At 38.7% G+C, this 26695-nt stretch overlaps 1 protein-coding gene and 1 pseudogene across 1 annotated transcript in view; one reads left to right on the top strand and one right to left on the bottom strand.

Annotated features, from left to right (window-relative positions):
- Nucleotides 1–712: 712 nt before the first annotated feature.
- LOC124855809 lies at nt 713–9187 on the top strand (annotated as a pseudogene).
- A 2547-nt stretch (nt 9188–11734) lies between these two features.
- The window catches only part of LOC124884954 (gamma-aminobutyric acid receptor subunit rho-1-like), a 42146-nt gene continuing 27185 nt past the window's right edge, over nt 11735–26695 (bottom strand). The window contains exons 9-10 of the mRNA XM_047393023.1: nt 17536–17732; nt 11735–15316 (exon numbers count right to left, since the gene is read on the bottom strand). Coding sequence (XP_047248979.1) covers nt 15014–15316; nt 17536–17732 — 500 coding nt within the window. The 3' untranslated portion in view covers nt 11735–15013. The remainder of the gene's footprint in view (nt 15317–17535; nt 17733–26695) is intronic.

Here is a 26695-nt window from a genome sequence, read left to right on the forward strand (position 1 = left end):
ACCTTCATATACAGTTTTTTTCTACTAAGACCCAGCAGATAAATGGGAGAGGTGATGAGAGTTTTTAGTTTAGCAGACATTTTCCACTAATCCCTTACTGGTTGCATGGAAGTAAAGAATAACCTCTGTATATGTCCAACATTTATTATTTGCCAAATATTGATATAGTATTGTTTTGACTGGTGTAAATTTCAACTACTATAAAAATTTTCATATACACCATCTAATAACTTTACATGGGAATAAACATGTTTAATACATGTTTATTCCAACGTGTTTTTTATTTTTTTACTTTTTAAACATAACTGACTTCCAGCAGCATAACTGTGACCCTGAAGGTGATAAAAGTGAAATGCACACACGGAAATGTAAATGAGAAATAGTAGTGTGCTTTACGATAGGACGATTTGTGGAAAAAACAGTTAAATAGTGACAATATAATGCATAAATAAATATTCGGGAAAATATGTGGAAAAAATAATAGATAAAAATTTAAAAAGGGAAAATCAAAAGGAAATAAAAACATTGATTAAAAAAGGGCAAAGAACAATAAAATAATGAAAAAATACAGGTGATAAAAAATTAAAAATAAGCTATTTAACCCTAATGCAAACATTTAAAATAATTTCATTGTGAGCTTTTTGTGATTTTTTGGGAATTTTTCTAGAAAACATTTTACAGATAAAACGTAATTTGCAGAAGCTGCTGACATCTCAGAGATGTGAAACTGGGGAAAAGCAGGACAGTAATAATTCTAGAAGCTAATATTCCTCTGAAATGCTTCTAAGTATATATGTTGTTCTTTACACAATTATCATTTTAATGTTTGGTCATGTTTAAAGAAGATAATCGGTCCAGTTCATCAGATTTGGGTTAAACGGAACTACTTCCGGCCACAGGCTCCACCCACTTTGAGTCGTTTATGAATGGAGAAAAGTCTCTTTTGGAGCAGAATAATGTTGTTCTCCAGTGTCATGCTGTCGGAGACGCTTATTGAAGTCCTTCGTTGTTTCTCAGAATAATGATGGAATAAAATAAAACACTCTGGTTCTGTTTGGACTTCCTGAGGGGCTGAGGGTATGGAGACCCGAGAGCAGATGAAAGAAGCCCTCCAGAGGTGCATAGAGTCGGGAACCGACCCGAACTGGCCGGTGAGGAGGTGACCGCTCATGACACGCTGGTCCGCATCCTCTCCCAGCAGGACGGTCCAAATAAACTATAAGCTGCCGACCGCGTTCCGGGCCAGCTGGGGTCCAGTCGGTGCCGGGGAGCACCGGGGGTCCGTGTTGAACGTGGGCTTCCTGTGCGAGTACGACGCGCTGCCGGACATCGGGCACGCATGTGGACACAACCTGCGGCTGCTGCGGAGCTGAAAGCCGCTGTGGAGAGCCAGCCAGAGCTGTCTGTCCCAGTGGAGGTAACTGTCACTTAAACTGGTTTCTACTGGTCACACTGGAAGCAAGAGCAACACAGTGTAACACTCCGGCCAGAGAGCCAGGTTAAAACACAACTACTTTAAATAATCCCCATAAAATCATAACTAGCCTATTATTTCTAGTTAGTTAGTCATACATCTGTTTGAAAATTATTGCATCAAAAGTGCCAAAATTCAAAGTTTTAAATATGCCATCATTAAATTGAATAGATTATTATACAAATATGTACAACATATGTATGAAATCCATGCATTAAAATATCAATTCCATATATCTTACATCCTTATATATCTGTCCATACAAATGCTGTTTCTAATCATGTAAATAGAAAGTTGAGTGGAAGGAAAACATGTGGTAGGAAAGCATGCACTAATTGCAGCCATGAGGAGATTGTGAAGCAATCATGCACAGGACATGGACTACAACTATGGCATCCTTGTTTTAAACCACTCCTGAGCCAGAGATATCAGAAATATCTTACCTGGACTAAGGACAAGAAAAATACTGGACAAGTACTACTTGATTGACCAGCAAAGTGGTCCAACCTAAACCCTAAAACCCCGTAAACAATCTAATGTTTATTGTCCAGAGGAAGGTGAGAGACACCAGAGCCAACATTTCAGATGAGCTGAAGGCTGCTATCAAAGCAACCTGGGCTTCCAGAACCACTCAGCAGAACTACAGGCTGATTGCCTCCATGCCACGCCGCACTGATGCAGTCATTTATACAAAAAAAGCCCAAGCAAGTACTAAGTGTATTCACTGTTCAATACATGGACATACTTCATTAATTATTTAGTAGTTCCTTTGCTGCATTGCTGTGGCTCATAGACTAACATCTGATTAGTTTACCTTTGCAATAAATTCACTTCCGACCAATTAACTCAACTGGAGCTGTTTGCCCCGCCCACTGACTCTGATACTGGCAAATAAAATAAATCTATGATCAGAGAGCTATAAAATCCATTTCATTATTTTCCCAAATTCTACTTTTTCTATTTTTATTTTTCTGAATTCCATTCTTTGCATTCTAGTCATGTTTCTTCACCCAAAAAATGTGTAATTATGAAGTGATGGAAAACTAATTCAACAACTCAATAGCCAAAGAATTCTCCATTTACTGTTATTCTTCTTTTTCAAATATGAGACGTTCTGTGCTTTAGCAGAACATTAACTGATTTTGGAAGTTATTTAAAAATATTTCCCTCATTCTTTGTTTAAGAAAAACATTTTGTTCAATTCAAAGAATCTCACATATTTGATGTTGTAAGAGAAATACTTTAGAGTTGAGTTCAACACCAAAATGTGTCTCATAAAAAACATAAAACCTTGGGCACATTTCTATGAGGATTTCTGTTTCTGATGTGTTCAAGCTTTTTATTATAGATGATGTCAGTGTTTCAGTGATCAACTGTTTTTGTTCTGTCTGTGTGGAGGGAAGAGTCGACCTCCACCTAACCAGGTAACAACAGGTACAGGGGGCTGCAGGGGCCAAAATACTTCAGAAACCCCTATACAGGGTTCTCTAATTGCCGATATGTTGCATCTGCGTTTTCTGCATCGTGGAACTCGTAGGGCCCTACGGGACTTTTATTGAATTGTGGCACTTTTGCACCTCCATACAGGATCAAATGTCTCCTAAATCTTAAACCATTGAGTAGGTCTTTGACTACCATACCAAGCCTTGTTTTGATCCCAGTGCTTTTATTTCTCCTCATTACATCATTTTGTTTGCAATGTACTTTAGCCCACTTAAAGACAAATATGTGCAAACTGTCTTTTGATCAAAAGTACCAAAAGTCATCATTTTTGTTTACTGAAGTGGCTGATAGGTTTTAGGGATGATGTAAGCTGAAGCCTGGTTGGAGCAACTTTACCAAAGATACGAAGATGAAAACAGTCTGAAACTCTCTCTGCCTTTTTTATGATTAAAAATGCGTATAGTCCCAAAAGGTTCACTTTGTTTTAACCTTTGGCCACTGAGCATGACTGGTATGTATAAGCTGATATTTACGTCAAGTTACTGAACATTTTAATCCCAGATAACCGTTCTGGGAACTCCTGCAGAGGAGGCGATTGGAGGAAAGATCGACCTGATCCGAGCAGGGGCTTTCACTGATGTGGATCTCATCTTCATGGCTCATCCGGCTCAGCAGAATGCTCCGTTCCTTCCCACCGTCACAATCGCTGAGTGAGTTCCTTTTCATTTCTGGTTTCTCTTTTTTCTCCCTTAAAATAAAAACCCCTGAATGACCACTGCTGTACTAAAAATCTGAACCACCATGTGGATGTTGCACAGGGTGTCTGTGAAGTACCACGGGAAGGCGTCTCATGCTTCTGCGTATCCTTGGGAGGGAGTAAATGCTCTGGATGCTGCTGTGCTGGCTTATAGCAACCTCTCTGTGCTCAGACAGCAGCTTAAGCCTGAGTGGAGACTTCATGGTGAGGAACAGAAAAAAATATTCAGCTGGCGAGAATGGTAACATAGCATGTTGGGTTTTAGCTTCAATAAACCAAATTAGGAATGCATAAAAAATAAATCTTGAACTTCTGCAAGTAACAAAAAACAGCTGAAGCTTTTTATCTTTTATAGTTGAGAGCGCTAGTAATTTAGGAGTCATACATTTCTGTGCACAATTTCTATGTATGTTTTAAAGAAAACTAAACCAGTTATTTATAGATCAATAAAGGAATGCACCACTTTGCTTTGCTGTGTAATATCTTACAGGCATTTATTCCTGAAAAACTTTATAAAAAGGCATTTAATCCAAGTGGAGATGTGTGATCTGTTCCTAATAAAGAAGCAGAGGAACAAAATAGATCTCATATGAAAGGAAAATGGATGTACTCTCTTCTATCCTCTATTTTTCTTCACGTCACTTTTTTTCTTAACAGGCATCATCAAACATGGAGGGGTGAAGCCCAACATCATCCCTGCCTACTCTGAGTTGGAGTTTTATTTGCGAACCCCACAGCTTAGAGATCTTTGGGAGCTGAAGGCCAAAGCTGAGGCTTGCTTCAGAGCTGCTGCTCTGGTCACAGGCGAGATCAGGTGAGCTGTTGTCCGCCTCAATAATATGACTCACTTGTCGTGTAACATTATTGCTGTAATTATGCTCTATGTGGTTTGTTGCTGTTACATAACTGTTACCTTTGAGCTGTGTTTCTGCCCAGGCTGCAGTTGCTCCAAACAGGCTCTAGATTCAGGAAGTCCACAACCTTTTTTAATGATATTCTTCTTTCTTCCTGATCAGCACAGCTGTCTGTTTACTGTCTCAACCCACATGGGAGCGTGGACATTGAAATTTGATTTTTGGATATCTTTGGCTGTGTTCTTGTAAATGGTATAGATTATGGTCAGATTTTGGAATTTGTGGTGAAATTTCATTCTTCATCTTTATTTTTTCATTCAAGTCTTTCATACAACGTTGAAACTAAATAGAACTGTCTGGGTCCCTATGCATCGTTGACTTTTATTCAAAATGCTTATTTTTTAATACACTACCACGGCAATTTATTTATTTTCTCATTTAGAATTTTATGTCTTATTGTTTAACACTTTGTAATATATTTTTTATGTAAACTCACTTTATATCATCCTTTTCTGTTCTTTTTTTTTCAAAAAATTTATATTCACCAAAAGCGTTGAGCAGATATTTGGACCATGAAAGTTATATTAATGTGTAATTAATCAGACAATTAGTTTGATATATTTGTCAATTAATCCAAACTATTTCTCTGTTTCTGATGAGGAACATTCATGATTCTACATTTATAAGGACCAGAAGTTAAATTTATTTCTCAGATCTGTAGGTTATTATCAAATCAGCTAAAGATTAAAATAAAAATCCCCATTAGTTAGAATCTGTTAATATATTTATATGTATTTGCTGATTTTGAACCAGGGCTGGTCCAAGGTGGTATGGGGCCTTAAGCAGAATTGGATCTGGGGGCCCTCTTCCTGTTCAAAACATCACCACCACTTACAGTGTTTTAGTACAGATGTGGTGGAATCTGGGAGAGGTTTTTTAAGGCTGAGCTTAAAACCAATAATTGATAATTGGTTATTATTTGCTAAGATATACAGGTCCTTCTCAAAATATTAGCATATTGTGATAAAGTTCATTATTTTCCATAATGTAATGATGAAAATTTAACATTCATATATTTTAGATTCATTGCACACTAACTGAAATATTTCAGGTCTTTTATTGTCTTAATACGGATGATTTTGGCATACAGCTCATGAAAACCCAAAATTCCTATCTCACAAAATTAGCATATCATTAAAAGGGTCTCTAAACGAGCTATGAACCTAATCATCTGAATCAATGAGTTAACTCTAAACACCTGCAATAGATTCCTGAGGCCTTTAAAACTCCCAGCCTGGTTCATCACTCAAAACCCCAATCATGGGTAAGACTGCCGACCTGACTGCTGTCCAGAAGGCCACTATTGACACCCTCAAGCAAGAGGGTAAGACACAGAAAGAAATTTCTGAACGAATAGGCTGTTCCCAGAGTGCTGTATCAAGGCACCTCAGTGGGAAGTCTGTGGGAAGGAAAAAGTGTGGCAGAAAACGCTGCACAACGAGAAGAGGTGACCGGACCCTGAGGAAGATTGTGGAGAAGGGCCGATTCCAGACCTTGGGGGACCTGCGGAAGCAGTGGACTGAGTCTGGAGTAGAAACATCCAGAGCCACCGTGCACAGGCGTGTGCAGGAAATGGGCTACAGGTGCCGCATTCCCCAGGTCAAGCCACTTTTGAACCAGAAACAGCGGCAGAAGCGCCTGACCTGGGCTACAGAGAAGCAGCACTGGACTGTTGCTCAGTGGTCCAAAGTACTTTTTTCGGATGAAAGCAAATTCTGCATGTCATTCGGAAATCAAGGTGCCAGAGTCCGGAGGAAGACTGGGGAGAAGGAAATGCCAAAATGCCAGAAGTCCAGTGTCAAGTACCCACAGTCAGTGATGGTCTGGGGTGCCGTGTCAGCTGCTGGTGTTGGTCCACTGTGTTTTATCAAGGGCAGGGTCAATGCAGCTAGCTATCAGGAGATTTTGGAGCACTTCATGCTTCCATCTGCTGAAAAGCTTTATGGAGATGAAGATTTCATTTTTCAGCACGACCTGGCACCTGCTCACAGTGCCAAAACCACTGGTAAATGGTTTACTGACCATGGTATCACTGTGCTCAATTGGCCTGCCAACTCTCCTGACCTGAACCCCATAGAGAATCTGTGGGATATTGTGAAGAGAACGTTGAGAGACTCAAGACCCAACACTCTGGATGAGCTAAAGGCCGCTATCGAAGCATCCTGGGCCTCCATAAGACCTCAGCAGTGCCACAGGCTGATTGCCTCCATGCCACGCCGCATTGAAGCAGTCATTTCTGCCAAAGGATTCCCGACCAAGTATTGAGTGCATAACTGTACATGATTATTTGAAGGTTGACGTTTTTTGTATTAAAAACACTTTTTTTTTATTGGTCGGATGAAATATGCTAATTTTTTGAGATAGGAATTTTGGATTTTCATGAGCTGTATGCCAAAATCATCCGTATTAAGACAATAAAAGACCTGAAATATTTCAGTTAGTGTGCAATGAATCTAAAATATATGAACGTTAAATTTTCATCATGACATTATGGAAAATAATGACCTTTATCACAATATGCTAATATTTTGAGAAGGACCTGTATTTGTGAACAATAACATAAGCAACAACTAACTAACTAGCCATATTCTACTGACAAGTAATACATAGAAAAAGACTGAGAGAATGAATGAGCATTCAACAAACATCTTAACCAACTTATTGAACATTCAGGCTTTTTGGAAATTATTGGATCCTCCAGTATTTTCTGCTGCTCTTTCTTGGGCTCTCCTTGCTCTCACAATAAGGTTGCATTTTGCTCAAGTCCCTAAAACTGTTCAAAATATCCAGCTTTTTCATTTAGTAATGCTCCATCCCTCTGATTGTATAACATTAACACTCTGACCTGCAGTGTACCTGAGCTCAAAGTCATCAGCTGGGTGCCTGAATAGAAAAAACAGCTTTTTACAAGCTAGAACAACGAAGCAAGTCGGCCCTGAGTGGAGAATCAAATGTTGAAAATGTCACATATTTGTGGGTAGAATAAAATTGCTCCGGTTAAAATGAATGAATATTTGTTTTGTATTTTGAAGATTGAAGTCAATAATGTTTTAACATATAATATTTCTAAGTCTTTTTTTTTTTTGGCCACTAGCAGCCTTTATTGAACAGTAATTTGACAAGACTATAGTCTCTACACATGAGGAGCCACCTAGCGCTTCCTAAGGCAATATTTAAGAGGTTTTTTTTACTTGTCTCCAAGGAATAAAATGGGAACCATTTATATACAAATGATCAAAATCAACGTCGTTGCTAATGTTTGACACTCTGAGGCTCAGGTAATACACCAGAAAATAATCCAATCTCAAAATTATTGGGTTTCTCTAAAAAAAGATACAGGAGAGGAAAAAAAATCATTAACATTTTTTATGTATGATGAGGATTGACATCAATTATTGGAAATTATTAAATGTGTAAATGCCCAATATTTTTTATTGCAAACTTCAAAACGTTGTCTTTGTGCCCAAGGGCCATAGGCAGAAAATTAGGGAACCTCAAAGTGAAAACAAAAAAAGCAAGTCGAGTTGAGAGGGAACCGCCTTTTCTTTACTGTGGTACCAGTTCTGTGTCGGTGTTCCCTGTAGGTGGAGATAACCTACCTGGCCCATACCTGTATGAAAGCAATGGAAAAGCTTTGGGGATGGTGTTTCCTGAACAGCCAGCCAGCTTCTCTGGTTGGTAAAAATTAAATCTTTATATAAACATTGTCATATCTTGTTTTGTGCATCAGAAATGTTTGAAACCTAACACTTAGCATCAGAACTGTTATCTGGCTTTGTTTACAGGATATTCTCTGTCTGAAGCAACACAGAAACATGATCAGAGTGAATTTCTAATTATTTGGCAGGTTCCACAAACTTGGCAACGTATCATTCATAGTGCCTGGGATCCACCCTTTCTTCTAAATCGGCACCGATGCATTAAACCACACAGAGGAATACGCTGAAGCAGCAGGTATGATGAAGTTTCTTGAAACAAAAATGACCTTAACAAAGATCAGGCCATTTTTGCCATTTCTCCTTCCAAGACATGCGTTTGCTTACTTCTATTTATAGCATCTTATTTTTCTTCACTGCTTCTCCTTCCTGTGCCAGGAGCTCCGGAGGCCCAGTTGCACACCCTGAGGGCAGCCAAGGCTCTGGCAGTGACAGCTGTGGATGTAGTGTGCTGCCCAGATCTGTTGCAGCAAGTGAGAGTCGTCTTCAGGCTGACCAAACTGAGAGGAGAAGTGACCAGAGGGCAGAAACACAACTCTGGGAGACACATGAACACCCTGGACTTGACTGAATTTAGAGGATGATTTTGTTAGGCTTGAATTCAACAGTACAAGCTACAATATAATTTAATGTGGGAAATGGCACTTAGAGAGCCGTGTGAAAGTATGTACACCCTTTAGTAAAACCACAGATTTCAATGTATTTTATATGATCAGCACATTCAACACAAGTAGTGTAAAAGTGTGAAGTGGATGGGAAATTATGCATGGTTTCTTTTATTATTATTATTTATTTAACTAAAAATATAAAGTGTATTTTGGACCCCTTTACTCTGGTTACCTCTAAATAAAGTCCAGTGTAACAAATTCACAATTAAATCTCAGTTTAAATGCAGTTGTTCTGTTTCTGGCCTCACAGGTTTGTTAGAGAATCATGAAGACCAAAAACAAAGCAGGCAGGTCAGGGAGAAAGTTGTGGAGACGTTTAAAGCAGGGTTCAATATCTCAAGCTTTGAACATCTCATAGAGCTCTGTTCAATCAATCATCTGAACATGGAAAGAGGATGGACCAACTGCAGATCTACCAAGACGTGAAGGTCCACCAAAACTGACTGGGCAAGAACAGCATTAATCAGAGCAGCCATGAGGCCCATGGTAATTCTGGAAGAACTACAGAGATCCACAGCTAAGGTGGGAGAAATTTAGTTGGCACTGTTTTTTATTGAAAACCATGGTTCCTTTTTCTTGGTCTTTCTCATAAAATCCCAATAAAACATTCATAGAAGGTTGTTATTGTAATTTGATAAAATGTGAAAAAATTCATGAGGTACGATTAATTTTTTAAGACACTGAGCAGAACTTGTGTTTTTCGCTTGTATGGATCATGATTTTGCTTCTTTATCTGTTCACAATAGAAAACATGTCAAATGATAATGTATAAATCTGAAAAGACATCTTTCTAATTGAGAATTACTGCAGGAGTCTAAAGATGTTCTCAGTTTACTAAATTTTATTGCAACTTAGAACCATTGTCAAACCACTCTTTGTCTCTTTTATAGCATAATTTTCCACCTGAACAGTTTCTAAAATCTGTCTTTTTTGGCAGTGAGTAGCTAGCAAGAGAACTCAGTTGAGTTTTTACTTGATAAAGTGTCAGATATTTCCCCTCAGGCTTGTTGAAGATGAAAAGCAGAGGGAAAGGAGAGTGCACAAAGCTGAATATCTTCACCAGGTGAGCAGGAACACATGATGCGGCCTCAAATGAATGTTAATGTTGCAACATGCCCCCCTAACTGCAGGGGGTGCTTTACTTTGAACTTTTTGAACGATTTGATGTCCCCCCTTCTTGCAACTAGATTAAACCAAACTGGTATTTATGCAAAAATACCTTTGCACTTGTTTAACTTTTGCTTTAAGGTCTACACTTTTGCATGCCAACACCCACTCATTTAGATTTTAGTGATGTTTTCAGCACTTTGACACCTAAAGTGGTGCTATGTCACAGGTGTCAGAATACAGCAATATCTTTTGATGAAATGATGCCTTTGTTTATATTTTTGGAGGCGATTGATGGCGTCAAAACAAATGCTATTTAACCTAGCCTTTCTTTCTTAGTATGATCCAGCAAAGTGAATTGTGTTACAGAATACAGAGTTTATAATTCATTATTTTCATCAAATGAAGCAGCATCAAAGGGAGACGAACCTGTGAGCTGGTGCAGCAGTAAACACAGCAGGAAATACAGGGAATATTGAGACTAAGGCGTGAGAGGCTGCAGTTCCAGTCAGGTTTAAATAAACTCGTCATTTTAGATTCATGCTTTTAATTAGGAATTTTAAAGGTACTCTGGATGAAAGAACTATACCAAAAACAGCGTTAGTTAATTTTAAAAACAGAAACTGGTGATTTTCTCTAATCCACTCAGGGTCAAACCTTCAGATAGAACCTCAAATATGTACTGAGACACCAGTAGGATTTGGTCAAATGTCCCATAAAGAGAAAACACAGATTTTATAGCAATCAATAAGCTCCTGGCATATTACTGGGTTGATATGTTACCACTCTTTTGATTAGGATTGGTAGAGTTCATTCAAATTAGTTGGTTTCATGGCATAAACCCTGCTTTTAAGCGTAGTCCATAAATATTTAATAGGGTTGAGGTGGTGCTCATGCCAGAAGCTTAATGTTAGCCTTCTTTATTTGTTTGAAAAATGTTATCCATCTGACCAAAACTGTCACCTCTGATGAAATCATACTGGACAGGTTGTTCCAGAATAACCCAGAAACCACTGAGGCTCAAGCCTATTGTAAACTGGAAGAGGCTGGAAGACCGGTATCATGCTTCAATATGGACACCTTCAACCTCAAATGAAAGTTGCAGCTGCCCACATGAACAAGCTACATGTCGTCTGAAGAAAACATTTTATGGTCAGACGAAGCAAAGATTGAGCTGTTTGGTCAAGATGAAAAAAGGTGCAGGAGCCAAGGTGAAGCTTTCAAACCTAAGAACATAGTTTTAACTAACAAGCATGGTGGTGGCAGCATCATACTGAGAGTATGTTTTACTGTCGATTGTCCTGGTAAATTGCTTAAAGAAGGTGCAAAAATGGCTACCTTCAAATGATTCAACTTTACCTCAAATCAAAAGCTAGATGGTATACTAGCATTAACAGAATGTGATGCTCCAACAGGACAGTCAGATGTGTATGTATATATTTGAGCCTGGATGTATAATTTTGATCCTCTGTGGGTTAGAGCAAATCCATATTAACCTTAGATTTTTGCCCAAAATCAATCCTCTTTTAAACTTCGTTGATGTTTGTTGCATTTAAATGAATAAAATAATGCCTAAAATGAATCACAGTTATTCCCATAATGCACGTTCACTTATGTAAATGTTGCCATTTGCCTCAGTTCTGATAAACTCATCATTCTTTTCTAATTTCTTTTATTAAGGTAGAAAAAAAACTAATAATCACAGCTATGCATCTGAAAGCTTTTCATTGTTCTTATATTGCATGCAGGAGGAAGTTTACATTAGCTGTGATAAATTCAGCACAGTTTTCACATTTTTAAGAAAATAAAATAATACAGTTCTCTTCAGTCTTTAATGTACTTCAATCAAAGTAGGTTGGGTCATTTTACCATGAAAATATTTAAATCTCTATTTCACGTCACCAAAAGTTTATTATGAGAAAAATAAAACTATCAACTAACAGGTCACAGTGAACCTCAACGCCTCACGACAGCAATAACAGAGGAGATCAGCTTCAGTATAAAAAAAAATAAAAGGACATGAAATACAGATATTTAAAAAAAATATATACTAAAACAGGTGTTTGGGATTTTCTACATATATATTTAAATATTTTTAAACTTTTTCCTAAACAATGCCCATCATGCAAATGTAGTGCAGCAGCCTGAGCACAAAACGATTGCACTGATAAAAAAGTTCACAAGAACATGAAGTGTAAAGTGAATCATGTTAACATGATGCAGAAAACCTGGAACATCCAGATCAAAACTGATCGGAAAACGTGTTTATTTGCAGAATTAGACTGGAACCACGTATGTCAGTGTCACTGAATCTTCATGAAACATATGCCACCTCCTGATCTGAAGTGAGGTCAGGTCCAAAGGGTTTTAAGCCTGCATGCCTGACAGGAAACGTTAGCAGAAACTGATGTTCTAAAACCTTAAACAAATGTTTGGGCTTCTAAATAACTCGTTTAAACATAATGGTTATTAGACCTCTGTACTCCTTGGTCAAATCCATCAAACTAGAATCATCACCTTGACAAACACTTGACACCCATGATCAAGATTTATTAAAGTTTTAAAGTAAAGTCATATTTTGTTGTGGTATCATGATCTCACAGTAAAATTTGGAAAAAAGTTTGTAACTTCATTCTTTGCGTATTTGTTCAGTTGAGAAAAATCCATCCATCCAATGTCTATACGTGCATACATACATAGAAGTTAATCCCTGCATAGTTCATGTAAAAGGATATTTGCAATAAATCGATTTATTTGCTCCAGGTTTGTCTGATAAACACTTGCATAAGAAGGAGTTTGATTGTCATCTAAACCTTAAGTGTTTAAAATGAACAAACCGATTTCCGATGGTGGCTAAGTCACAGAGTTTATGGTCTGTACAGTAAATACGACACTGCCAGAAAACTCTCTCTTTTAATTCACAAAACTAAAGTGTAAAAACAGCGTGGTGAGAAGTATCTGACCACTTTAGGTCAGTCAATATGACATCAGGCTTTAGTCCCAATCGTTTTTAATATCTTCCATTGAGAAGAATAAGGAGCATCTCAATAACATAGATTATCATTGAAAGGATAATTTCTTTCAGTAATAAAATTTAAAAAGAGAAACTCATTTAGCTTCATTACACACAGGGTGATATAGTTCAAGTGTTTATTTCTGTTAGTAGCCTAGTGAAAGGTATGTCAATGTACTGTATGGTATCTGCATTCAGTACTTGTTGGGGGCTCCTTTTGCATAAATTACTGCATCAGTGCAGTGCGACATGTAGGAGATCAGCCTGTGGTTCTGCTGTGTTCAGGAAGCGCTGCTTACTTTAATTGGCTCTGGTGTCTGTCAACTTTCTCCTGACAACCACCTATAGTTTGGGTCGGGCCAGTTTGCTGGCCAATCAAAACCTAAAATTTACTGGTAGATAGCAGTGGTGCCTTGGGCTTGATAAAACACAGTGGACCAACACCAGCGGATGACATAGCTCCTCAAAATCATCACTGACTGTGGAAACATATTACAAAAGTTCCCTAAACTCTTGAATGGGCTTTGTTTCATAATCTTCTGAAGGCGGTTAATATCCCTTTTGCTTGTGAGACTTTTTCCTTCCACTCAACTTTCCATTATTAAGCTTAACTATTGCACTCTGCAAACATCTACTTCAGCAATGAACGTCTGTGGCTTACTTTCATTGTGGAGTGTGTCAATGACTGTAGAGTCTGTAGAGAACTGGATTTTGGATTTCCATTAACTGTAAGCAGTTATTGCCTAAATGAACATAAGTTTAAAATAGATTATATTGGGTGTATTGAATCTGAGTGAGTTTCACATTTTAAATTAATGTGCTGAAATAAATAAACTTTTGATGATGTTCTAATGAATTGAGATGCACCTGCGGAAATTAGGGATGCACGATATATCGGCATTAACAACGGTGTTGGCCGATGTTATTCATTTTTTTAACATATCGTTTCCAGAAGTAAAACTGGGTCGTTATTAATAATTAATAATTATTTACATCTTGTTGCCATTTGTGTTTCTGGAGAGGGAGGGTCTTAGTTATGTAGTGTTTGTTTGGTCATGTGACAGTGATAGTGATCCAGCGCAGGATTGTTGGGTGTTTCACTGAAGCAAAGAAGCAATGTCAGCGGTGTAGTTGTTTTATGACGGTGTCAAAGGGGTAGGGAAATATATACATAACATCGGTAAATATCGGTTGTCGGCCACAACTGCTAAATTAATATTTGATGTTGATATTAGCCCAAGTTTTCATATCAGTGCATCTTAATTTGAAATAGTTAAACATGTAACCTCGTGAAAAACTGCATCTGAATGTGAATTTAAGTAAAGACTGAAGTTTTTATGAAATGAGAAATAGAGGTATTGACAGATAGATTCCCTTAAACCTTGCAAAGAGCAGTTCATCGAACGTTTTTACCATGTTTTATGTCTTTATGGTAGATGAGTTGTGTCGATTCTCTCCACCAGAACCCCCCAAAAAACCTGATGAGAAAAAGCCACATTGCTCCCCTGAAGCCTTCAGCATCTTTGTTGATTGTCATGTCCAGTTCATATGTGGAGGGGATCTGTCAATGCACTGAAAATGCCAATAAGTGTCAGTTTGCATTTTTATAAAAACCAGATTGCCATCACTGCATTGTGAAGCCCATGTTTGCTCATCTCTAGGTCCACAAAGTTCTCAGGTGACATTAACATCCAAACACGTGTCATCAACAGTTCAGACACACAAAAGCACACAGATTTGATGGAGTGATAAAACGGTGTCCTCAACAGTTTTAAGTGGCTGGGGCAAGAAGGCAAAGGTTTCCTATCTGTGAATGATCCCCAGTTTTTCTCTGACAGAGCATCGTTTTAGCTTCTGCACAGATGAGCAGAGTGCCAGCTGTCCCGTCATGCGCCTCCTCTCTTATTGAAAGCATTCCAGTTTACGAGTATATGGACCAGTAAATTATGTTAAAGAGGATGTATGCTCCGGGGAAGACGACCCTCGAGTACTTGTCTATGGCGTGGGTGTCTATCCAGATGTTAACATAGCTTCTAGATGCCTTCACCTGACCCGTGATCTGAGAGTCATTCAGTGCCACCTGGGCCAGAATTTGCTCCTGCCGGCCGCCGTTCTCAGGCATCCCATAATTCCCTGTGGTGTTGACATCCATGGACCCGTAGCCAGTGATTTGTGGGTCAATCATCATGTCGTCGGGGTTGCCAATGCCACATGTGCAGGGCAACTAAACAAACATAAAAAACATAAAGGTGAATGAATCCCATTTCTTAAAAGTAATAAACTCTTTTGTCTAATTTTTTGTCAGCACACTAAGAGCTTTAAAATGAGTTTGCTTTGAAAGTTTTATTGAAGAAGATGTTTTTGCTGGGAATGTTCCTCGAGGTATGTGGGCAATTTGGCTCCATATGCTACAACAGTTGGCACATGAAGAATAGCAGCACTGCAGTCCCAGAAATAATTTACCATAGCGCTTGGAGCAGCTTAAAGTGAGCTGATTCAGAAAATATTTATCTGTTTATTGGCAACGTACATGAATTATTAATGCATGTTTCTGCAAGTTTAGAGATATTTTCCTGTGTGAAATATTTTCTTCATAAAGCAGCTCACCATCAACTGATGTTTCATTGAACTCAGTGTAAATGACAGTTTTTGCTTTTAAACTGATTTTCTTGTAACACTATAGCAAAACCTAAATATGTTTGCTGTATTTTTCAGCTGATGTTGACCAAGATGTGCTTTTTATTTTTTATATTTTGTAAAAAAAAAAAAAAAAAAAAACAAGGTTTAGATTTTACCATTTTTCTCTGCAGAAATAAATCATTTTTAAAATTGTAATTGAAAAATGTCACCAGCTGAGTTGACCCTGTACATCTAGAAGTAGGCCCAGTCAGGTCCAGTTTTGGTATAGGAACCACTGAAGTCAGTGTTGGATCTGATATTGGGCTGCGACTGCTGACCCAGACAGCATGGTGTTGTGTCTTGCTGCTGGTCATATTTTCACTGATTTTATTCTAAAGGGATAAGATGTCAGTCAACAAATTTTTGCACACTTAAATTAATTAAACAGACAAATCTTATAAATTATATATAAGCAAATGCTTCAATAGCCTGTTATCATTGGACAACCTGCTATGTTGTCAGGAAACAAGTCGCATGGTGAGTTGATCAGTTCTTTTAATTAACTAACACAAGAAACCTTACAGGCAGGCAGTGGTGAAAACAGAAAACCAGAGAGAATAAACACTGAGGAAGGTTGGAGAATGGACCAATGAACCAGAAGAACTAATTACAAGGAATATGAAGCAGCTGGTGACCAGGAATGCAAGGTAACTGAAGGAGGTGGTTTATTAACACAGATGAGCAAGGACTTCAGGGGAATAACAAAACATCTACGTAACAAAAAAACTAACTTAAAGAACATAAACAGGAAGGAACAGATCCACAAGGAAACTAAAATATCTAACGCAGGAACCTAAGAATCTAAACACAAGATGAATGATTACAGGAAGCTAACCAGAATACAGAACAACACTTTATGTTGTTTTTTTAAACCTTTATCCTCTATCTACCATTAAGGAAAAATGATTAAATAAATGATAGATTTAAAAATGCCAGAAGCCTGATGATAGTTAAGACAAGAGTAATATGTCCAGGCTAAGAGATCATTTTCCTTTTTCTTTTGTAAATTATGAGGATAATGTCATAATATTACGTTTCACAAATAAGGAAATACTTCATCTTTTAGCACATCAGCATCAACTTATCAGTATCAGGACTTTGAAACGATTGTGCAAACGGCATGAAAGAACCACACAGACTTGGAAGAAGTTGCTTCTTTTGTGGATGAGGAGTTGCCTCATTACGACTTAATTCTCGTAATATTACGACTTTATTTTAGTAACATTATGAATTTATTCTCGTAATTTCCATAAAAAACAATTTCTCTTAGTCTGGCCCTAATACTCTGTCACAGGTAGACTTTGACACAAGGTAAGAATATTTACTTTTGTTGTTCCAGTCAGCAGTGCTAACAATGCTAACTGTGCTAATTGCTAATAAAAGTGGTTAAAAAGAGCTCTGGCAAACATCATCATCATATGTTCTACAATAGAAAAGCATTATTTTATGTGACTTTTCTCAATCTCAGGAGTATTATATAATCATCAGTCTCCTAATTATTAATATAGCTAAAGGAGTGGGCCTAAATTGAGCCAGGATAACTGATAGTACCTGTGTGTTTTTTTCATATTTGCTTACAACACTGTGACAAAAGGAACACAAAATAATTAACAATACTTTTGATTAAAAAATTCAGCTATCAGGATCGGCTCAAGAGCCCAAAATCCAGGACTGGATCACCTGATTTATATTTTACTGCAGGCAAAAAGCATCTATAGACACAAAATCCAACAAACAGGCAAACACACCAAAGAAAGCACTTACTCTCTCCCTCAGCTTCCTCTCTTTCCTCTCCTGCACAGTTGAGAGGTAGTTCACAGCGGCGTACTCTATCACCGAAAGGAAGACGAAAACAAAGCTGACCCAGAGGTAAATGTCCACTGCCTTGATGTAGGACACCCGAGGCATGGAGGCGTTGACCCCAGTGATAATGGTGGACATGGTCAGCACTGTGGTGATACCTGCAGAAATTAGGACAAAAATTTTGGTAAACCCACGCACACTGGGAATTAAATTAGTGACCCTTTTCACTAGAATGTTGTTGAATTTAAAGCTTCAGTTTAATCTTTACAATATAAGATTATGTTTGTCCATTAGAAATGAGGTAGAATATCTCCAAAATGAATGACCTTGCTGTACAATGCTGCAGAATGCAGTCCTTGTTTGATAACTGCTGAGGTTCTTTGAGTTACTGGTTTTGATGATGTTGTTTTCTTCAGCACAAGTTCACAAAAGAAACTCATCAGTGTCTTACTGAAAATAGCACAGAGGCATCTAACCTTCCTGAGGATGAAGAACATTTTTTTTTTATAAACAGCCTCAGTGTTTCTGATGTATCTCACTCTATAACCTTGTAGCAAGATGTACTTAGTGCCTTTTTAGGATTTGCAATGTAATGTTGGTAATTTTCTCTGCAATCAAGGGCGTGTACTTATTTTGGATTCATTAACATGCAGCATCAAAACTGTTAGACGCGGTGTTAATGTTGAGCCCGATCAGACACATAAAGACGACTAATCAGGTCAGACAGGGTGAGCCACCCCCCACCCACCCATTCTATGTTCAACAGGAAACCAGTAAAAACAGTGCCTTTCCAAAGCATTTTCACAATTTCTCGTGTGTTTAATCGGACTATTTGTTTTACAATTAAATATCTGTAAAATGTGGCATGCATTTTTATTAGGCTCCCTTCACTCTGATAACTCTAATATCAGTATAAATCCAGTTGTTCTGTTTCTTGCCTCAGAGGTTTGTTAGAGAATATTAGTGAACAAACAGCATCATGACAACTAATGAACATAGCAGACAGGTCAGGGAGAACGATGTGGAGAAGTTTAAAGCAGGGTTAGGTTCTAAAACAATATCCCAAGCTTTGAACATCTCACATAGCTCTGTTCAATCCATTGATGGCAACTCTGGAGGAGCTGCAGAGATACACAGCTTACACTATAGAAGAGTGGCAAGAAGAAAGCCATTGCTTAAAATAACTGGCAAACTTGTTTGCAGTTTGCCACAAGGCATGCAGGGCACACAGCAAACATGTGGAGAAAGGTGGTCTGTGAGAAAAACACCTTCCACTGCACAGCCCCCTAAATCAAGAGTCTCCAAATCCAACCCTTGAGGGCCACTGCCCTGCAACATTTAGAAGCATCCATGCTCCGACACACCTGAATCAAATGGCTGGGTCCCCTAATCAGCATGTCATCTTGTTCTCCAGAGTCCTGGTAGTGAATAGTAAATGGTAATGAGCCACTCGTTTTATTCAGGTGAGATGGCATAGGAATGCATCTAAAGGTTCAGGACAGTGGCCCTCGAAGACCAGAGTTGAAGTCTCCTGCCCCAACCACATACAGGTCCTTCTCAAAATATTAGCATATTGTGATAAAGTTCATTATTTTCCATAATGTCATGATGAAAATTTAACATTCATATATTTTAGATTCATTGCACACTAACTGAAATATTTTAGGTCTTTTATTGTCTTAATACAGATGATTTTGGCATACAGCTCATGAAAACCCAAAATTCCTATCTCACAAAATTAGCATATCATTAAAAGGGTCTCTAAACGAGCTATGAACCTAATCATCTGAATCAACGAGTTAACTCTAAACACCTGCAAAAGATTCCTGAGGCCTTTAAAACTCCCAGCCTGGTTCATCACTCAAAACCCCAATCATGGGTAAGACTGCCGACCTGACTGCTGTCCAGAAGGCCACTATTGACACCCTCAAGCAAGAGGGTAAGACACAGAAAGAAATTTCTGAACGAATAGGCTGTTCCCGGAGTGCTGTATCAAGGCACCTCAGTGGGAAGTCTGTGGGAAGGAAAAAGTGTGGCAGAAAACGCTGCACAACGAGAAGAGGTGACCGGACCCTGAGGAAGATTGTGGAGAAGGGCCGATTCCAGACCTTGGGGGACCTGCGGAAGCAGTGGACTGAGTCTGGAGTAGAAACATCCAGAGCCACCGTGCACAGGCGTGTGCAGGAAATGGGCTACAGGTGCCGCATTCCCCAGGTCAAGCCACTTTTGAACCAGAAACAGCGGCAGAAGCGCCTGACCTGGGCTACAGAGAAGCAGCACTGGACTGTTGCTCAGTGGTCCAAAGTACTTTTTTCGGATGAAAGCAAATTCTGCATGTCATTCGGAAGTCAAGATGCCAGAGTCTGGAGGAAGACTGGGGAGAAGGAAATACCAAAATGCCAGAAGTCCAGTGTCAAGTACCCACAGTCAGTGATGGTCTGGGGTGCCGTGTCAGCTGCTGGTGTTGGTCCACTGTGTTTTATCAAGGGCAGGGTCAATGCAGCTAGATATCAGGAGATTTTGGAGCACTTCATGCTTCCATCTGCTGAAAAACTTTATGGAGATGAAGATTTCATTTTTCAGCACGACCTGGCACCTGCTCACAGTGCCAAAACCACTGGTAAATGGTTTACTGACCATGGTATCACTGTGCTCAATTGGCCTGCCAACTCTCCTGACCTGAACCCCATCAAGAATCTGTAGGATATTGTGAAGAGAACGTTGAGAGACTCAAGACCCAACACTCTGGATGAGCTAAAGGCCGCTATCGAAGCATCCTGGGCCTCCATAAGACCTCAGCAGTGCCACAGGCTGATTGCCTCCATGCCACGCCGCATTGAAGCAGTCATTTCTGCCAAAGGATTCCCGACCAAGTATTGAGTGCATAACTTTACATGATTATTTGAAGGTTGACATTTGTGGTATTAAAAACACTTTTCTTTTATTGGTCGGGTGAAATATGCTAATTTTGTGAGATAGGAATTTTGGGTTTTCATGAGCTGTATGCCAAAATCATCCGTATTAAGACAATAAAAGACCTGAAATATTTCAGTTAGTGTGCAATGAATCTAAAATATATGAATGTTAAATTTTCATCATGACATTATGGAAAATAATGAACTTTATCACAATATGCTAATATTTTGAGAAGGACCTGTAATTCTTCTGATTAATAAGTGTATTAATCAAAGAAGCATCCAAGAGGTCCATGGTAACACTGGAGGAGCTGCAAAGATACACAGCTCAGGTGAGATATTTCAAAGGACAACAACATTGTTAAATACAGGTTAATCCTGGTCTGCAAAAGACTGATTTACATCAAATAATATTCCTGAGCCTGAGGTGCTTTGAAACGAACAGACTAAAGAACGTTCTCAGTTTCTATATGTTACCGGTTAGAAGAGACATACTCCAACTGCAGTCTAAACTGCAACCAAGGTAGTTTACTCAGGGGGGCTGAATATTTATGAAGTCCATACTTTTCGGACATCATTCATAACAAAGCCCTGTATGTTTTTTCTTCTGAGGAATCTTAGCATGTTTGCCACAGTCTGAATTAGAACTGCTGTAATAGAGCTTTGGAACCGGTTCCAAAGCTCTATTACAGAAAGAAGAATGTAAACAAGAAAATGAAAGGAAGCAGAATGAGTAACAGCTGGTGATCTGTGTCTCAATCATTACACCATGCTGTGCCTGAAGCCTCTTGAAACAAGTTGAAGTAAAACATCAAGCATTAAATGGAGCCACATGCAAGATGTGCCAAGGCTCTAAAACCATCTAGATATCTATTTTCTATAAGCCATACAAAGTAGTGTTTGGGGGTGGGTGGAAGGGCCACTTGAGGTTGTGCCCATCTCCAGCAGACAGGGAAAACATGCAAACTGTATACAGAAGGACCTGTGCTGAAACAAATACAACATTTATTTAGGAAGTTCAATATACAAATGCACGTCAAACATCCATTTTCTATACATGCTTCTTCCATACAGGGTCGCGGGGGAGCTGGTGTCTATCTTCAGCGGTCTACGGGTGAGAGGCAGGGTACACCCTGGACTGGTCTCCAGTTCATCTCAGGGCCACACAGAGACACACAGGATAAACAACCAAGCACACACTCATTCTTACCTAAGGGCAATTAAGCGAGACCAATTTACCTTACGCATGTCAAACAAAACACTAGAAACCAAGGTTTCATATAAACTAGGTCCTTCTAGATAGATAACTACACTATGCAGTCTGTAGCATCAAACACACAAATTAATTTACAGCCAATAGATTTAGCACTGAGCAATTTGTGCACCCTAATGATGTATCATGTCTGAACAGTTTGTAGGCAAAATATCATATTGTATTGCAATATTACAATTATATATAATTCAGTTCAGTTTATTTATATAACACCAATTCACAACACATGTTGTCTCAAGGCACTTCACAAAGTCAGGTACATACATTCCAATTAATCCTAACCATTGAACAGTGCAGTCAGATTCAGTTATTTATTCAAATTGGATAAAAAGTTTTTCTGCCTAAGGAAACCCAGCAGATTGCATCCTTTCAGTGACTTGCAGCATTCACTCCTCCTGGATGAGCATGTAGAGACAGTGGACAGTGACTGGCGTTGACTTTGCAGCAATCCCTCATACTGAGCATGCATGTAGCGACAGTGGAGAGGAAAAACTCCCTTTTAACAGGAAGAAACCTCCAGCAGAACCAGAACCAGGCTCAGTGTGAGCGGCCATCTGCCACGACCAACTGGGGGTATGAGAGAACAGAGCAGAGACACAAAAAGAACAAAGAAGCACTGATCCAGGAGTCCTTTCTATGGGAAGGAAAAGTAAATGTTAAGGGATGTAGCTCCTTTAGTCGTTTCACCTAGAAAGAAAGAACAGATAAACTCTGAGCCAGTTTTCAAGGTTAGAGTCTGAAAGAGAGCACATATAATTAGTTACAGTAGAAGCTCAGTCAATTGCCATGTCTAGGAGATAGAAAGGATTAAACACTAAAAGACAGTAGAAGGTGAGCATTAAGTTGTTGCCAGCAGAAGCTTGGACAATGCCCCTCTCCAGAAAGGTGTCACAGGTAGACACAGAGTCAGGCCAGGTGTAGCTTCTAGGAAGAGAAAAGAGAGAGAAAGTGGTCATTATGTCCTCCAGCAGCCTAAGCCTATAGCAGCATAACTACAGAGATAGCTCAGGATAACCTAAGCCACTCTAACTATAAGCTTTATCAAAAAGGAAAGTTTTAAGCCTAGCCTTTAAAGTAGACAGGATGTCTGCCTCACAGACTAAAACTGGGAGCTGGTTCCAAAGGAGAGGAGCCTGATAACTAAAGGATCTGCCTCCCATTCTACTTCTAGAGACTCTAGGAACCACCAGTAAACCTGCAGTCTGAGAACGAAGTGCTCTGTTAGGAACATATGGAACAATCAGATCTCTGATGTATGATGGAGCTAGATCATTAAGGGCTTTATATGTGAGGAGGAGAATTTTAAATTCTATTCTGGATTTAACAGGGAGCCAATGAAGAGAAGCTAAAATAGGATAAATATCTCTCTTTTTAATTTTCATCAGAACACTTGCTGCAGCATTTTGAATCAGCTGAAGGCTTTTAACTGCATTTTGTGGACATCCTGATAGTAATGAATTACAATAGTCCAGCATTGAACTAACAAATGCATGGACTAGTTTTTCAGCGTCACTCCTGGATAGGATATTTCTAATGTTGGCAATGTTCCGGAGATGAAAGAAGGAAATCCTAGAAACCTGTTTAATATGGGATGTAAATGACATGTCCTGGTCAAAAATAACACCAAGGTTTTTTACTTTATTATCGGAGGCCAATTTAATGCCATCCAGGTTAAGTGATTGACTAAGCAGTTTCTTTTTTAAAGACTCCGGTCCAAAGACGACAACTTCTGTCTTGTCTGAATTTAGAAGCAAACAATTTAACGTCATCCAAGTTTTTATGTCTTCAAGACATGCTTGTAGTCTATCTAACTGGTTGGGCTCATCAGGATTTATGGATAAGTAAAGCTGAGTATCATCAGCGTAACAGTGAAAATTTATCCCATGCTGCCTGATAATTTGACCTATTGGAAGCATATATATAGTAAAGAGAATTGGCCCAAGTACTGAACCCTGTGGTACTCCACAATTAACCCTGGAGTTTAAAGATGATTTATCATTTACATGAACAAACTGGAATCTGTCAGACAGATAAGATTTAAACCAGCCTAGCGCTGTTCCCCTGATCCCTGCAGCATATTCCAGCCTTTCTAAGAGAATATTATGGTCAACTGGATCAAATGCAGCACTGAGATTTAACAGAACCAGAACAGACACAAGTCCATTATCTGAGGCCATAAGAATATCATTAGTGACTTTTAGCAGAGCTGTTTCAGTGCTATGATGAGCTCTGAAACCTGACTGAAACTCTTCAAACAGATCATTACTGTATAAATGCTCCCACATTTGATTAGCAACTATTTTCTCAAGAATTTTAGATAAGAATGGAAGATTGGATATAGGTCTGTAATTTTTCAAGTCATCTCGATCAAGCGAAGGTTTCTTAAGTAAAGGTTTAATTACAGCTAACTTAAAAGCTTGTGGTACATATCCATTTACTAAGGATAGATTAATTATATCTAAAATGGGGCTGGTAATCAGAGGGAACACTTCCTTAAATAATTTGGTTGGGATTGGGTCTAACACACAAGTTGAAGGTTTAGATGAAGCTAATATTTCTGATAACTCAGGAAGCTCCACAGGATCAAAACAGTCCAAACACAAATCAGGTTCTACAGTTATTTCCAATGTTGTCTCACTTGCTGAGGATGAAGTAATCATCTTCGGGATTATGTCAAAGATTTTCTTTTTAATAGAATCAATTTTATTTAAGAAGAATCCCATAAAGTCATGACTGCTGAGAGCTAAGGGAATGGATGGGTCAACAGAGCTATGACTCTGTGTAAGTTTATCAACTGTACTAAAGAGAAACCTAGGATTATTCTTGTTCTCTTCTATTAATGATGAGAAATAAGCTGTTCTGGCTTTTTGTTCAACAGTAGGCTATTTTTCCAGATTAAGTAGGAATCCTCTAGATGTGTAGAGCGCCATTTTCTCTCCAATTTTCTAACATTGTGCTTATTTATTACAGTTGGCCTTTCCATTGGCTTTTAAAGCAGAGAATTAAAAACATTTTAGACAAAAAAGCAGCCTTCATGCCCTAATAATTGGACGTGTAATTCCATATATGGATGATGTAGGCTTCCACCCCTTCTAGACATTTGTCCCTCTGAGCGTATACAGTTAATTGATGGTTTTCCTAACAAAACCTGACATTTTTGACAAGGATCAAGTCAAAAGGATATAGAGATGTTTATTTGTGACATGGGAAAAAGATGCAGTGATCCCTTTTGCTACAAAGACTGTCTTGCAGAAAATGTGGGTGAGATCTGGAGAAATGCATAAAAACAAGTGAAGAGGACAGATTTCTCTTCTCTCACCAAAAACAGACCGATTTTGTTGGAAACAGTATTTGATGCAAGATTATGAAATAATTAAAATACTGTATTTAAGGAAATAAAAAAGCTAAACCTGAGAAAAGAGGAAACAAAACATTTCACGTTAAAGCTGAAACAAATAGAGCAGTGAGTCAGCAGCCAGACCATAGAGGTGACTGCAGATGTTGTTTGTGAGCTAAAATGTATGAGTTGAGAAAATACTTTTACAGAGGGTTTTACCTTTAATTTATCTCTGTCAGTACAAACATCCACTGATGTCTGTAGATCATGTTATATCAAAGCCAAAGGATCCTCCTGCATGTTATCTAGGATCGTTAGTTGCAGCCACATAATTTTTCTAATGCCATGCCATGCCAATGTTTTGACTTTATTTCCAACTACAACACGTTTTGTATTAGTATGAAGTGACGTTTTAGGGACAAATAATATGTATATGTGGGCAAACTAACTGTAGATAGACTTGCAGAGTTTGAGTTGCATGACAGACGGTGTTGTCTAAATAACCTACTGACAGGTCGAGTACCATGATGCAGTTAAACCCTCACATATAAAACAGTGACTAATTATGTGGAGAAAATTAAGACTTGCACAAACATAGCTCCGTTATATAAAATATTGTGGTGATACAGCTGTTGGGGGAAATGGGAGGCGCCAACAAATCCGTGGGCATCGGAGTAAACATGTTGGTCAGAAATGGAGCAGAAATTACACAGTCTAACCTGAATGCTGTCAGATTATTTTTCATCTGAATATACACAATTTATCTAAAGTATTGTTCACCCTCGTGGTGAATTATAGGCAGATGAGAATCACTACAGAAAGCTTTTAAACCACTGGGTAAATACAGGTCCTTCTCAAAAAATTTGCATATTGTGATAAAGTTCATTATTTTCCATAATGTCATGATGAAAATTTAACATTCATATATTTTAGATTCATTGCACACTAACTGAAATATTTCAGGTCTTTTATTGTCTTAATACGGATGATTTTGGCATACAGCTCATGAAAACCCAAAATTCCTATCTCACAAAATTAGCATATTTCATCTGACCAATAAAAGAAAAGTGTTTTTAATACAAAAAACGTCAACCTTCAAATAATCATGTACAGTTATGCACTCAATACTTGGTCGGGAATCCTTTTGCAGAAATGACTGCTTCAATGCGGCGTGGCATGGAGGCAATCAGCCTGTGGCACTGAGGTCTTATGGAGGCCCAGGATGCTTCGATAGCGGCCTTTAGCTCATCCAGAGTGTTGGATCTTGAGTCTCTCAACGTTCTCTTCACAATATCCCACAGATTCTCTATGGGGTTCAGGTCAGGAGAGTTGGCAGGCCAATTGAGCACAGTGATACCATGGTCAGTAAACCATTTACCAGTGGTTTTGGCACTGTGAGCAGGTGCCAGGTCGTGCTGAAAAATGAAATCTTCATCTCCATAAAGCTTTTCAGCAGATGGAAGCATGAAGTGCTCCAAAATCTCCTGATAGCTATCTGCATTGACCCTGCCCTTGATAAAACACAGTGGACCAACACCGGCAGCTGACACGGCACCCCAGACCATCACTGACTGTGGCTACTTGACACTGGACTTC

This window comes from Girardinichthys multiradiatus, chromosome 19, assembly GCF_021462225.1.
Source record: "Girardinichthys multiradiatus isolate DD_20200921_A chromosome 19, DD_fGirMul_XY1, whole genome shotgun sequence".
Classification (NCBI taxonomy): domain Eukaryota; kingdom Metazoa; phylum Chordata; class Actinopteri; order Cyprinodontiformes; family Goodeidae; genus Girardinichthys; species Girardinichthys multiradiatus.